General features: G+C 37.0%; 3 protein-coding genes across 4 annotated transcripts in view; 1 reads left to right on the forward strand and 2 right to left on the reverse strand.

Moving 5' to 3' along the window:
• The window catches only part of LOC113228080 (15-hydroxyprostaglandin dehydrogenase [NAD(+)]-like), a 10260-nt gene extending 8297 nt beyond the window's left edge, over window positions 1–1963 (reverse strand). The window contains exons 1-3 of the mRNA XM_026461221.1: window positions 1791–1963; window positions 879–1002; window positions 41–147 (exon numbers count right to left, since the gene is read on the reverse strand). Coding sequence (XP_026317006.1) covers window positions 41–147; window positions 879–1002; window positions 1791–1883 — 324 coding nt within the window. The 5' untranslated portion in view covers window positions 1884–1963. The remainder of the gene's footprint in view (window positions 1–40; window positions 148–878; window positions 1003–1790) is intronic.
• A 1019-nt stretch (window positions 1964–2982) lies between these two features.
• On the reverse strand, window positions 2983–9384 carry LOC113228016 (kelch-like protein 10). 2 transcript variants are annotated; one of them, XM_026461145.1, is made up of 7 exons: window positions 8527–9384; window positions 8267–8445; window positions 7655–7866; window positions 7292–7440; window positions 5478–5664; window positions 5267–5389; window positions 2983–3308 (listed from the first exon to the last, which is right to left on the reverse strand). In XM_026461145.1, the coding sequence occupies exons 1-7, from the start codon at window positions 9367–9369 to the stop codon at window positions 3118–3120; spliced, it is 1884 nt and encodes a 627-aa protein (XP_026316930.1). In that variant the 5' UTR covers window positions 9370–9384; the 3' UTR covers window positions 2983–3117. The 2 variants fall into 2 exon arrangements, with proteins under 2 accessions (XP_026316930.1, XP_026316929.1); XM_026461144.1 differs by having other exon boundaries at window positions 8267–8448.
• A 362-nt stretch (window positions 9385–9746) lies between these two features.
• On the forward strand, window positions 9747–14127 carry LOC113228018 (60S ribosomal protein L18). The gene is made up of 4 exons (XM_026461153.1): window positions 9747–9764; window positions 9893–9979; window positions 10104–10365; window positions 13901–14127. Exons 1-4 carry the CDS (start codon window positions 9762–9764, stop codon window positions 14098–14100), a joined length of 552 nt encoding a protein of 183 aa, XP_026316938.1. The 5' UTR covers window positions 9747–9761; the 3' UTR covers window positions 14101–14127.
• Window positions 14128–14572: the final 445 nt, after the last annotated feature.

A 14572-nucleotide genomic window follows, 5' to 3' on the forward strand; every position in this document is an offset into this window, starting at 1 on the left:
ATTTTAATACTTGAATTTTGTAATCCAGGTCATAACTTACCAAGTTCACGTCCACTTCAAGCTCCCAGAATCTGTCATTCATGACACCTGCATTATTTATCACGATGTCCAGTCGCTTGAACACCTTTAGAGTCATCTCGAACGCCTCTGAAATGATCAAACATTTAGTTTTTAAGTTAACATCTGCCTCTAAATATCTATGTAGCTAAAGGAGAAACTTCTCGTTATTTCCGTTAACTCCCCCTTAAAAGTTACAGGCAGCGTTAAAAATAACTTGTAACGTCATTTTGCTGAATCTTGTTTAAAAAAATCTTACATGTTCGGTGGTTGACATGGGTGTGTGACAACTAAACGACTTTTAAAGTCTATACTACCTCAAATAGCTTTGGTTGTTTCCGCATAAAAATGCAAGTGTTGAATCAAACATTTTGGAAAAAATGTACAGGTGTCCCACAGCTATGCCACACGGAGGGAACTTTCCCTCACCTTGAACACCGTAAATAGGAAATCTTATTGAAACAAAACAATTCGAACTGCATTCAAAGAATTTTAAATTATTGTCTTTCTGAACCGGCAGCCGAACCCGCCAAATATGAAAGAAAAATACCTGTAATTTTAAACTGATCAAAAACCTCAATCATAAGGATTTTTTTGAATTGTTTTCTTCTAAATTACATAGCATCTCAAATAAAAGGAAGACCATGAAATTTAAAATTTAATTTAAAATTTTGTTCAGGAAAATGCTCTTTCTTCGACAACTGATATTATCATTTCAAAGTATTACTAATGAGTACAAACTTGAGAAAGAGATATTATTTCCCTGTTATAAGTGCATGATAAAATGTAGATATAATGTAATCTACAGTTAAACAGCTTACCTTCATATTGTGGGTAATCAGTAACATCGCACTGGCAGAACAGAACGTTCTTTCTGCCGTACTTGGCACCCAGATCGTCGGCAATTTGCTCGCCGTTATCCGAATCGATGTCGCATATCGAGACCTATGTGTATATAAATAATATGTAGTCTACCTATACGTTTTGAATGTACAAAGGATTTTTAAGGGTTTAATTTAAAGGCTAGTTTTGTACAAAGGATTTTTAAGGGTTTAATTTAAAGGCTAGTTTGACTCCTCGGATTATTTCAAAGCTGTCTGTTTGAAAACCTTACACTTAGTAATTAATTTGTAGAAAGGCACTATAGGTTAGGTATAGTAAAATGTGTTGTACGAATTTAATTTTACTACTCGTCATGAGTACCTACTTATTGAATAATAAATTTAGGAAAAAAAATTAGGAAGAATCACAAAATGAAGTTTTTATTTTAGGGAAAGTTGAAATTAGATTTTTATTTATTTTTTCTTTTTTATTTATTATTTCAATTTACAATTAACAAAACAAAATAATGTATATATATGTATAATGTGTATATTTTCTTCTTTCCCTTGTTTTTAGAACGTGTACTGATTAAAATAAATACAATGGGATAGTGAAGCTTAAATCACATCCTCGAAACGGCAAAGAAAAAGTCAGTAGAAACCTACATCTCATCAATGACTAGCGGCGCCGGCGAAAATCAATACAAGCCTGCCGGGCAGGGGTAACACTTGTCACCTTACGATATGACATGACAATGTAAGTAAGCACTGTATATAAATATTTCGGAAACGTTGGCCTTATTCCAGAGAACTTCATGCAACAGTTATTTTACCTTGAACTTAAGAATACATTGTTGATAAACCATGCGCGATTACGTGTGTGTATTTATGTTAGGTAAAAACATGACTTACTTTGGCTCCCTGTTTGAGGAGTTCTTCGCTATACGCGAGGCCGATGCCGGCGGCCGCTCCGGTGATGAGCGCTACTTTTCCTTTCAACTCCATCACTTGTTTTTCTCCGCGGTGCAGTGAACAAACTACGCCCTGACTACGGGTTCGATCGCGACGGGAACTCCGGGGTGAGAGGGGCGTCTCCCTGTCACCCCCCAAATTCCCCTTTGGTAGTAAATATACGCACGAATGCACGCCGGACTCCCTTTTCGCGCACGTTGATTCGGAGTACTTGGATGTGTGGGTGGATTTTCAGCGTTTATCCTTTGTCATGCTCGATAAAGTCGTATGTGACAATGGTAGTGTTATGGATATTCAGTTTCAGGTTATATCTGAATGCAGTTGTTGCGTTTGAGTGGCCACATTGAGAATTCGTGAATCGAAACCGGGACCTATGCGTGGCAGATCAGCATGGTAACAGTTCGGCCACAGAGGCAGTTATAATAAATGGTACTTGTAAATGGTACTGGAGACAAGAATTATATTATTGTTACTTATTATTACTTTAATAGTTGTACCCATAGATATAGGTGTACCTAACGTTGTAAGATCATCACTCGTAAATGAAACAAAATAGTTCTAGTAGTTTTTCTTTATTTGTGAATTTCTCAATATTTCAATCAGGTACAGTAAATTTTTCTCAATAAATAAATCAATTTTGCATTTTTTTGAATTTTTCATCTAATAATGACCAGCGAAAATATCACAGATATAACAATATCACGAAGGTCCTTCCGCCCACCGTAATACCGTACACATTTCCAAAACGCGACCAATCTGATTTGGAAGGACGCGAACTGTACACAAAAATACCAAAATAAAATTTATCACAAATTACACAATACAAAAACTTGAAAATTTACAACAAATCCCTCGCTTTTAAAACATTTCTAAAATTAATTTCGTTTAGAGACTTCCCCGCGATTGGGCGTCTATATTTACAATGGATAAGTACATAAAATAATAAAATACAAATAATAATTCGGTCATGATCTGTACAATAAATAAGCCATTTAACCATGATTTTTTGTTTGATATATAAAATAGAATACACAAAACGCTATGTACAAATCAAAATATCACAGTACACACACGATGGAGCGAAGTGCCCTCGTGAGCTCTTGACGAAAACTGGCCAAAATTTTCTGTTAGAGTCTCGCATCCGAAAAAGCTTAGTGACGTTGGTGGTACCTATCATTTACGTGGAATTTAAATAGCGCGAAGGATATTTGGGGATCTTCGAGAGCTGAATTTGGTTGATGCGAACAGAAGTATTTTGGGCCAATTTTCAGGGGTGATGTGCTTGATCTGCGCCGGCGGCGGGCACCGCCTTGGCGAGGTAGGAGAAAGAGCGCGCGTTCGGCAGTCCGGCCAGCACGCATGCGCTGAGGGCGGACCGGTTCAGATTCATGGGCGCAGCGTCGTACCACTCCATCGTGTCGCCGTCGTAACACTCCACGTGGGGGATCGTCGTCGACCCTTCAACATTTTTATTTTAACACCCTGTATATTTTGGTACCCTAAGGCTGCCTTTCCACCAGAGATGTGCGAGGTAGCGAGGCGGTGGGAGGATGTGTAGCGGCGCTGTGGAACGGTGCCGTTTCCCACCAATGCTGGGCGAGGTAGCTATCCGGTGAGAGGGACTCTTTTCAGCTACGCGTGGGCGGGGTACGGTGTGGTGAGATGAGCGGTGGCGATGTGTCAGTGTCAGTTAGTATCATACTTTCAGTAGCTCTTGTTTGCTACGTCGTTCTGCACACATTCCTCACTCGCATCCCTCGCACGCATTTCTCGTACACATCTCTCGCTATTTTGTATGTACAAATACTTAGCTCCGCTAACCTTTTTCCACCGGAACTGAGTTAAGCGAAGTTAGGAAAATGAAGTAATCCTATTGGTGGACTTTTTCCCTTATTCGCCTTAGGACAGATTCGCTTTACGACAGATTAGCTTTATGACAGATTCGCTTTATGACAGATTCGCTTTAAGGCAAAAGTACAGACAACTCGACAATAATTAATTAAACCATTTATTTTTATAGTTGTTACGAAAAAAGAATATTTAATCCACATTCATAACTTTTTTTCATAATTTGACCTGAAACCATGTTCGTAAACGCAAACAAATTCGCTTCTGGCACTCGCCGGCCGCTGCCGCGGCACGCTCGCTTCGCTCGCTCGGCTCGTGCGGCTTTTTCATATACTAACCTAACCTAACCTAGTGGATGAAAGCAATTTGACCTATGTGAAATACATTTGTTTTCTAAAAGGTGTTGTTTCTCGTAGCTGGTTATGAAAAAAAGTTATGAATGTGGATTACTTCGTATAAGGTTAAAGGAAAAGAAAATATTAATGCTGACTGTAGCTAGTTATAAAAACATAATCATAATTATTCGTTTCTTAACTATTTGTGATTGTCAGTTATGAATGAACACTTCGTATTCTTGTTTAAAAACCAGTTGTGAAAACAATAATAAAAAAGGGTTTTTCTTAACCAGTTAAGAAAACTTAGTTATGAAAGTGAACTAAAGTGAATTGCGTTTAATGATTTAAAAGAACGTCTATACCTCTCGTGTTTGAACCTATACCTTTTTTTACTTAGGTACTATTTTAGTGTACTTAACTGTACAATTTCTGCCGTAAAGCGAATCTGTCATAAAGCGAATCTGTCATAAAGCTAATCTGTCGTAAAGCGAATCTGTCCTAAGGCGAATGATAGGACTTTTTCCTCGCACACCGCCTCGTTACGTCGCACATCTCTGGTGAACAGGCAGCCTAATTCTCTAGATTATAGCGGGTACCGATTTTTTTGGTCGTCGTTGACTTGTTGGTTGGTTGGACGTTATCATAATTGGCACAGAGTTGAATTTAAATTTTAAGTGTCAAGCTTGTCGTGCTATTGACCTTGTACCATATTCGAGGTTTATAAATACCTACCATACACTCTTGTCTTTCAAAATTGATGTGTTATATATTAATAACTAACGATCCATAAATTTAGATTTTAAATCTTCCGTGGTTATTCACTACTAGGAATGATTACCTCGTCAGTAAGTATGATTTCTTTTTGGAAATATTTCAGAAAGTTTGCATGCTCGCTTTCATGCGTTTCTCGCTGTTACATACATACAACAAGTATTCGATATTAAGGTAATCGTCGACAGCGAAAGACGTAGACAGATAGGTCTGTTTTTAAGCGTCAAACATACAGAGCGGGTACGGGTCGGATCGGGACCACCGCGGGTCTAATTCCGTGTATTTATATGGACGACAACACACTGTGACTGTGACTGTGACCTGCACTCGCTCTCTGTGCGTTTCACGCCTTAATGTGCTTTAAAGTTCCGAAATGTCGGAAAAACCGAAAAGAAACCATACCGTGGTAAGAAACCTGTTAAATAAATTGTTTTCTAAATCAACAAAATACACAAAAAATACCATTAAATCCTCCTATGACAAAGATCATATCGTCGAGTAGTACCGTGGCGAAATTACTCCGAGCGCTGAACATCTCTGTTACTTCCTGCCACTCGCCACCTCGTTGAGGATTGAATCTTTCGCCTGTAGCAAAATGATCCTTAAAGTCGTTAGTGGACATTGCTGATGGAATATAAGTCGTCTGATGTGAATACTGAAGAGTTATAACTACCAGTATTTAATCGACTGTAACCATTGAATCCGCCGAGTGCATACAGACAGTCTCGGTATGCGATGAGACTGACTCCCGACCGAGGGCTGAGCATTGATCTGATGAAGCTCCACTGCTTTGTCTCAGGGTCAAACACTTCAGCCGAGCTTAGCACCTCTTGACCATTGAATCCGCCCACTATGTAAATCTGGATCGTAGAAAATGAAATGTTAAGTGTAACTTTTTTAACACCATAATGGTCTTCAGTTCCTGTTATATTATTGCCGAAAACATGAATCCAGACAAAATCGCAGTAAGCACCTTTTGTAGATATTTTAAAGAACCATACATCTAAGTTTTAATTAAGTTTTACTGAATGTCATGGTGGTGAGAAATCCTGACATACAACAAAACTTAATAACAATTAATAAAGTGACTTCTCTAGTAAGCGGCTGGTAGTTGTAAAGATAGCTGGTACCTCCCTAAGTGAAGAAAAAACTTTCATAGATTCGGCATAGATGGCGCTATGGCAAAATATTAAGAAAAAACAAAACAGATCTGCTACAAACACATGGAAAAATTTGTGAGGTCGGCCGGTTCGTTCCGTGACACAGGGGACATAACGTTTGCCACGGTTTGCTGGGAGACGTTGTTTTTTTTTAAGACTTCGATCTTTGTTTAATAATTATTACAGATGAAAGGGATATCCAGTAACTATTGTTTCATCTCTAATAATTATCAAACAAATATACCGGGTGGAAATTCCCACCCTGTATAGTGGAACAAAATCCGGCCGGGTACCGAATGTTTAAAACTGAGGAAAATTCATAATCAGTACCCCAAATAAATTGATTTATTGATTGAATATGATACTAATAGGATAAACAGCAACTACAAGATCGTTGACAATTTGTTTATAACTTGTAAGAACTATTAATTAATATTAAATAGTACTCAAATTTCAATAAAGGCAAATTATTGTGGATGAAGACAAGTTTTTCAGCATTAAGTGATAAAAGTTGGTTCTGTTTATTTTTATACACGAGACCAGCTTCAGAGGGCAGTTTTTCACTATAAACTCTTAGAAACTTTGTTAAATTTTAAGTATTAGGTACTTGTTATTGCCAGACGACCAAATGACAGCATCGCTATCGCGATCGATTTCAACTGTCGTCAAAGACAATGTGTATCTACAATAATGAAAGGTGTAAGTAGAATATTTTTTTGGCAAATCTGGTATGAAGCCTTAGAATTAGTTAGATCACAAACCAATTAATGAAATCAAATAGAAACAAAGCAATAACGGACGTATCAAGTGCTAAGCTTATACTTATAAGAACCAGAAATTTTAATACAGCCAAAGAATGGCTTGCATTTGGCACAACAAAGCACTGCTATAAAAATAGTGACTAATTTGTAATTTTTTTCACTGTTAACATTTTCTCTGTTATGTCTTTGTTTGTATTATCGAACAATTTAATCGTTTTTAAAAAACCATGTGCTCACAACAAATCATATCGTCGTCAATGTGAAAGTGAAGAAGAAAAAATCATTCACCGATCACGCAATCACGGCTATGCGCGCTGTAAGCCGGTCGCGATATGTTTACGGCGGTGAGGCAAATATCCGGCTATCCGGCCTGAGTTATCGCCGAATATCCGGTATCTGGCCAAGTCACTGTCCGATTCATCTCTAATAATTGTACCTAGCTTTGTTGATATTTCCTATCAGCTGTCTTCTGTACTCTATCTTAGGTTCGTTTTCTCTTTTATTCGTTAACAAACATTTGTTAAAACGTATCAAAGTAAAGACACCAAGACCTATGAGACATGTACCTTGCCCGTCAAAGACGCGGCACTGGCGTCGGACCGCTGTTTGTTCATGGGCGTGGTCATCTCCCACTGGTTCTTGTCCGGGTAGTATCGCTCCACTGACGACATACGCGTGCGACCGTTGTACCCTCCCAATGCGTAAATTAGACCGTCTGTGCAAGGATTTAAATTGCTACATGCATGGTTGCTTTCTTATTTAACAGTAAATTCGAGAAAAACATTCTAAGGCAAAAAAATAAAAGAATCGCCCTTGTACCAAAATGAACTATTAAAGTCTCGAAATTGTCTCGTAAAGTTTTTAATGACTTAACTAGAAGATTCTTCTCCAATGCGTTATTTTGTGCAAAATTATAATGAAGATCTTACCGTGCGCGACAACGCTGACATAACATCTTGCTTGATACATACAAGCTCTTTCATGCCAAGTGTTGGCGACTGGGTCATAGCATCGCACGGTGTTGAAATGATCGCTGCCGTCGAAACCTCCGATCATGTAGATCAGGTTATTTAGAGTACAAAGCCCGTGATATGCTCTAGGCGTCAAATCCATGTGGATAGAGAGGAACCATCGATCGGCTCTGTTGAAGTTTTACAAAAAATGAAATGGAAAGTTGGAAAATTCATAGTTCTCCGCTAAATACTCATTCATTATCCTGAATTGCAGTCCACCTTGTCGTCCGGCGCATAATGCTTGATCATGAATGTAGTCGCAGCGTGCAAGCCATCCTGCAATGCGTCCTGCGAGACTCCACACGTGCGCCATATGCAGGATATTGTATGAGCAATCTCCTGCCTACGCGGCGGACTGCCATGCAGGTAGTGAAAGATCCGTTTTATACAAGTCAACGAGCTTATGTAGTATGTAACCGATAATTTGTTTTTATTTTATATTTCTTACTGGCAACAATGCCATTTCATGCGGAGCCTACTACATTTCAAAATTCTTGCGCGTATTTAGATTATAGAGATTGATTTCACCTTGTGTCATAAGTTTCAACGAAGCTAGTGGGACTACCAGCGCTCCAGCCACCAACAGCGAAGAGTATTTCGTAAGGTATCCGAGGTCTTGCCAGCGGATCATTAAGATCAGCCTCTGTTCCGGCTCTTGAGTCCAATAATGTTAAAAACACCACCGCTGGGTACAATGCTTCCTGGCACTTCTGAAAGAAATGGTAATAAAGTAAACAAAGCTCAGATAACATAGATTGGGGACCACGCAGATATGAACAAAAACATACCTCATCTTCTAGAACCGGCTGCCACTGTAGAATTTTTGATTTAAAATATTTGTAACTAATGTGACCAAATCGTACACAGGCTAACAGCGATGGAATACACTTTCTTCTGTTATCTAAATCATGTTCTACCCATGTTTTAACTGCTTGGAATACTATTTCTTCATTTCGTACATTCAATTCATCGTCTCTTAGTACGTCTTCTAATTCTTCATAAGAGAGCGATTTGAATTCACTACATTCTTTAAGTATTCTGCTAAAATTCTGTCTTATATACAACTTTCCTTTTTTCTCTAATTCCCCACAGAAATAACACCTAGCAAACTTAAATATCCCAAGACAATTGTGGGGCCTCAACTCACGCAAGAGAAATTGACAACATAGTTGTATAACACCGACCACGTCAAATTGATCCGCGTAAGGCAACAAATATTCTACATTTTCAGCGGTTACTGTACACGTCCCTGTATAGGCATAATCAAGAATTAAGCCCATGTAATAACTAGGGACATCGACGAAGATTTCCGTCTCTTCTGGCTCTCCCTTCTTTAAAGAGTTTATAAATATTGCTCTGAAATAGGGACTGACCGCTGAAAGTATCGCCCGATGCACTCGAATTGGTTTCATATCCCTACATACGATTGTGCCATCACACAGCTGACCATTCTGTCGCAATTCATTCCATATCGCTGGGAATTCTACTACTGAATAATTTTCAGGAAGGCACACGCATTTTCGTTTTCTAGTAGATACCTTCTTCTTAGTCAAACGCGGCTTCGTGGATGAAGGAGTACGAACAGAATTTTTAGTTTTGGATAATTTTCGATGTTTCGAATTAAATTCCATCCCTTTCGAAAAAACGGCGGTCGAAACTTGTTTCTGTCGCGATGACAGACTAAACGACAGAAGTATTCATTTGTTCATATTGACATAAAATTCAAATACATATGGCATTTCAATTTAAAATGGACAGCCTGTAGTAATTTTATACTGTTTTGTGCAAATTTTTTATTTTAAATGCTAATTAAGAGGGTTATACAATTTGAATTTTGTTGCAATATACATGAAACATTTTAAACTTATTTGACCTTGGCGCTAATTTTTCATTCGTCTATGTTTCTCTATGTTCGAACGTCAAATGAAAAAAACCATTTCTATAGATATGGCAACACATAGGGTCGATGCTGCTGTCAAATATTGATTATTGTCTATAGTCTCTTTTTCATCCGGTTGTCAAGATGGTGAGTTTTGTGGGAAGAAATATAAAATTAATCACTAAAAATCCAAGTGAAATCCGTGACAAGTGAAAGATTATGGTGTTTTCCACGTGTAGCAGTGCAATGAAAATGTGTTCTTTTGTTTATTTCAGGGTATCGACATCAATCATAAACACGATAGGAAAGTTAGGCGTACAGAAGTAAAATCTCAGGATGTATACCTGAGGTTATTGGTCAAGGTGAGTTTCTCTACTTTTCAGTCTTCAAAATTTCGTTCTATAGGCTAGGCATTCATAGTTTTTACATAAACAACCCGTATTGTAAATGGTACAATACCTAACCTAAAACATTTATTGTTGACAGCTATACAGATACTTGGCCAGGCGAACAAATGCCAAGTTTAATCAGATCATCTTGCGTCGGCTGTTCATGAGCCGCATCAACCGGCCACCGATCTCGCTGTCTCGCGTGTCGCGTCACATGAAGAAACCTGGCCGCGAGGGTCTGATTGCAGTGGTGGTTGGTACCGTCACCAACGATGTGAGGCTGTATAAAGTGCCGAAGATGACTGTGGCCGCTCTCCATGTTACTGAAAAGGCTCGTGCCCGTATCTTGGCTGCTGGAGGTTAGTTGTTGTGATTATAATCTGGTAAGGTCAAAGTGAAACAAACATGTTTTTATAATGTTCTGACAAATAATTGAGCATTGCAAACTTATAGTTTTCACCAAATAAGAGGCCAAATTTGACACTTGTCATTGCGGCATGATTATGGATGTGAACTGATCATATTGGTAACCATATTAAACAATTTTCACGAGAAATTGATTCAAAATTTTATGAGTTTGTGATTGTTTAGATTATTTTATGGTTCATTGCTTTTCAGTTCTAGATAGTACAATTAATATTCATTGAAACATTATGGTATAATATAAGTATTTTAAATGATCACAATGACAACCTGTACTTGTTGTTATAGAGTAGTTATATTACTACACTACATTAGTTCATAAGGACAACCTGCAGTTATAGCAAAATTGTGAAGTGTGAAAACAAAAGGCTTGATAATTTAAAATTTTTATTCATGGTTATCAAAAGATGAGCCAAAATCCTCTATTGAGCCAGTGTCACCAGTACTTGGTACTTGGTGTAACAGGCTGGTGTCCGCAAGTGTCACCAGTATATATAATTAATAATAATAATAATAACGCACACACTCAACATAGCCCCGCACTAGGGAAACCCTGTGTCACGGGTGCGATGGACATACACATAGACAACCACAAATTACACCCAAACTCACGAGAGAAATAATTGTAGGCCATACAAATATAAATAATCCGGCATGGTAACCGTTCGGGCACGGAGGCAGTTATAATTAATTTATTTATATATCAATATTTACATCGGTATAGATTTTGATAATTCTTTATTTATTTTCTCGTTTTTTTGAATGTTTCCAATTCAAAGGAAATACAAATCTGCATGGCTTTACAGCTATGAGTATGGGGCTCTTTTAAATTTTCTTTTTAATGTATAAAAGTCAATATTTTTTCTGAGAAATCAAAGTGATTGTGAAATATGGCAATTAATTGATTACAACACTATAATTAATAAAAAATATAGATTGAGGATGTAACTGTTTTTTTTTGTGGAATTCGTGCGAAGACAGTACTTGAAATATATTTTGTTATATGATATAGTGTTTCTATAAAATTTATGTACTTTTTTAAACTCAATAAGTTAATAATTGTTTATTGTTTCATTGATTGCATTCAAAGTTACATACTATTGTCTGCTTTAGCTGTCAAATTTGGCCTCTTATTTGGTGACGACTATAAATATTGTCTAATTAAAAACTGTAAATCAAATTATTTACATTGACGCAATTGTACTACTTGTAATGTTACAGCTAATTAATTTGAATTGATTTTTTAATTTTATTTCAAATTTATTATATGTATACATACTTATTAAATTTTGCCAATTTTTTTTTGCCAGTTTCTTATCCAAAACTTGGCTACTATTGTTATACTTTTCTGTTCTCGTATCTTTTGATCTTTTGTGAGTGTAACAGGTTGAAAGGCCCACACTACTTATAGGGTCGTATTCTAGAACTCTACTCAATGCTCAAGTCATGATTTGAGTATGGTTTAAAGCACTCGAAATCATATTCAAGTCCCTGCCATTAGGGTCGTATTTCCAGTGCTTGTGTTGCCAGTGCAATCCTGACTTGAGCATTGGATAGAGTTCTAGAATACGACCGTCAGTCTCTTAGTGTTACCGCATCGCAGGAAAAACATTGACACTCTTGAAATTCTTGAAAACCCTGGGAAAGATGAGACTTTCAAAAGTCACACTTGTACGCAGTCAAAACATGATATTGTATCATGTTTTGAATTAAGTCAAATTATTAAAAAAAAGCATAGTAGGAACATTCGAAACAAAAGATGTTTCAAATAGAGAAGATCTGAGTTTATGACTCATTCTATATCATAGCTTTCAAATATGATTTTAATAGTAGGTAGGTAGCTATATAATTTTTTCAGCTTCAACAACAACCTATTGTGCCAGAGTTTTACATCTAGGAATACACATCACTACTGATATGTATTTTGACATGACATGTTAGCATGACAGGGAGCTACTTGCTCGAGAGCGACATAAAGCGTGAGATGTCTATGCGAGAATAGCAATATCTCGCGCTTTGTCGCTCTCGCCCAAGTCGCGTCTTATTGTCCTGTTGCTACCCTATTGCCCTACTGAACTGTATTTTTTTTTTGTACAAGTTAATATCTTATTATATTCACTGATTCTGTGAACCAGTTGAATGTTTTTTTCTGAATCCAATTTGGTGCTCTGGAACCAAGCCTTCTTCATGAAGATCCCAAATTTTTTAATATTTTTCAATTAAACTACTTATAAAAGTCTCAGTATTCTCGAGACTGAATACATCAGCCTCGAGTCTGGACAATGCTAAAATATGTGGACTCACAAAATTTTTGAGACTGAGATTACCTGAGATGTAAGTCCTATAGTGTTGTGTAACACTACTGCTCCACTACTGATTTTATTTAATTGCAGCTTATTTCTGTCAATGTTTTGTTATCAGTTCATAAACCAGATTTAGAATTTTCAAGGCATGAAGAAAATAGTCACTGCAAGTAGTAATTCATTTGTGTTGTAATGTTTACACATAAGTAATATTTCCCAGCAAGTGTTTTTCAGCGTGGGAAACTCTTTCAATTTCACTATAGCTATTTCATCACTTAGCAAACAACACACTTAAATAATTTTGAACTATTTTAAAGGAGAGTGAAAAAACTGTATTGGTTATTGTATACAAGATTTTGCAAGCTATTGTTAATAATAGGTGCTCCATTTATAGATAACAAATAATTTTATGTGCTATGGTATACCATTTTCATTGGTATTCTTGTTTAATTTTGACTTCAGTAACTTTAATCATCTTGTACTTTAAAAGAAAGTGCAAGCTTTGGTTACTTTCGAGGCAAAGATCAGAAAGTAATTGGATGTAGTTTGTAATTATATTTTTACGTGTGGGTGCTGTTCATTTCTACCTAAACCCCAAATTTGAGTATTTTTAGGTGGAATATTTTATCTATCTCAGGTACTAAAAGGACAATAGATTTATTATAACTTTAAGTGAGTATATATTATTTTGTGATATCTTTTGGAGCTACTCGAGACGCGTCAGACAAATACTATGATTAAAATGTAGCGTAAATGTAGAGTTTCTAAAAGGTAGGGTCTGAAAAACAGCTTAAGCTGCGACTCTATCCTTTTTATCTACACAGTATCTATAAGTGATGTTATTTACGACTAAATTGTTTTGTAAATGTAGATAAATAAAGTTCTTTATTATTGTTATTATTATTAAAAAGTAAAAACCGCCAATATTCGTCTTTAGCGGTGTTGTTTGATAAGCGACGATTTGCTTCTTGTTAGTTAGTGGTTTTGTATGTGTAAACAAAAACATTGTGCTGGCACTTTATGGAGTATACTTTATTTGATTCATTACTTGTATCAATTTCCTGATTCTGATAACTTTGAAGAGTTGATTATTTGCACTCTTTATTCAAAATGCTGTAAAGTTAGCAATTTATAATATTCAGATATTATAACAATTTTTAATTCCCAGGTGAAATTCTGACTTTCGACCAATTGGCGCTTCGTGCCCCCACCGGCCGCAAGACAGTGCTGATCCAAGGTCGTCGTAATGCGCGTGAGGCCGTCCGTCACTTCGGCCCGGCCCCAGGCGCACCACGCTCGCATACTAAGCCGTATGTGCGCACCAAGGGACATGAGAAGGCACGGCCCAGCCGTCGCTCTAACGTGTAACTTTATAAATATAAGGACTACAGCCTATTTATGGTGTTTTATTTGCCACTTTAATTGCATGTGTAATATTTTTATGTTGTATGTCAAGTATATCTCCCATTATTGAAGTGAATATATTGTCGGTGTTTTGTAGAAAGTTCGAAATAGTGTTGAAATTGTTGAAACAGTCATTAAAACCCTAAATATGCTTCCCGGAATTTTTTTCTAATTGTCGCTTATCTACAAAACACGACGATATATGACCTAAGTTATCCAAAAAGTAAAGGCGTCCATCTCTGTGCGCATAGTAATATCATGCAGGATTATGTACTTCTTCACCTGGGTGGACCTTGGGCAATTGTTTTTCCCAATAGCACACCCCGGACACTCCATACAATATTTACCTACTACTACTACATACAGCAAGGCGCTATCTGCACACGCGCAAATGTGTGCGTGAAGTAGCAGGGTTACCCATCACTTTCTACTATTA

Source organism: Hyposmocoma kahamanoa, unplaced genomic scaffold (assembly GCF_003589595.1).
Source record: "Hyposmocoma kahamanoa isolate Upper Pololo Valley unplaced genomic scaffold, ASM358959v1 220, whole genome shotgun sequence".
Lineage (NCBI taxonomy): Eukaryota > Metazoa > Arthropoda > Insecta > Lepidoptera > Cosmopterigidae > Hyposmocoma > Hyposmocoma kahamanoa.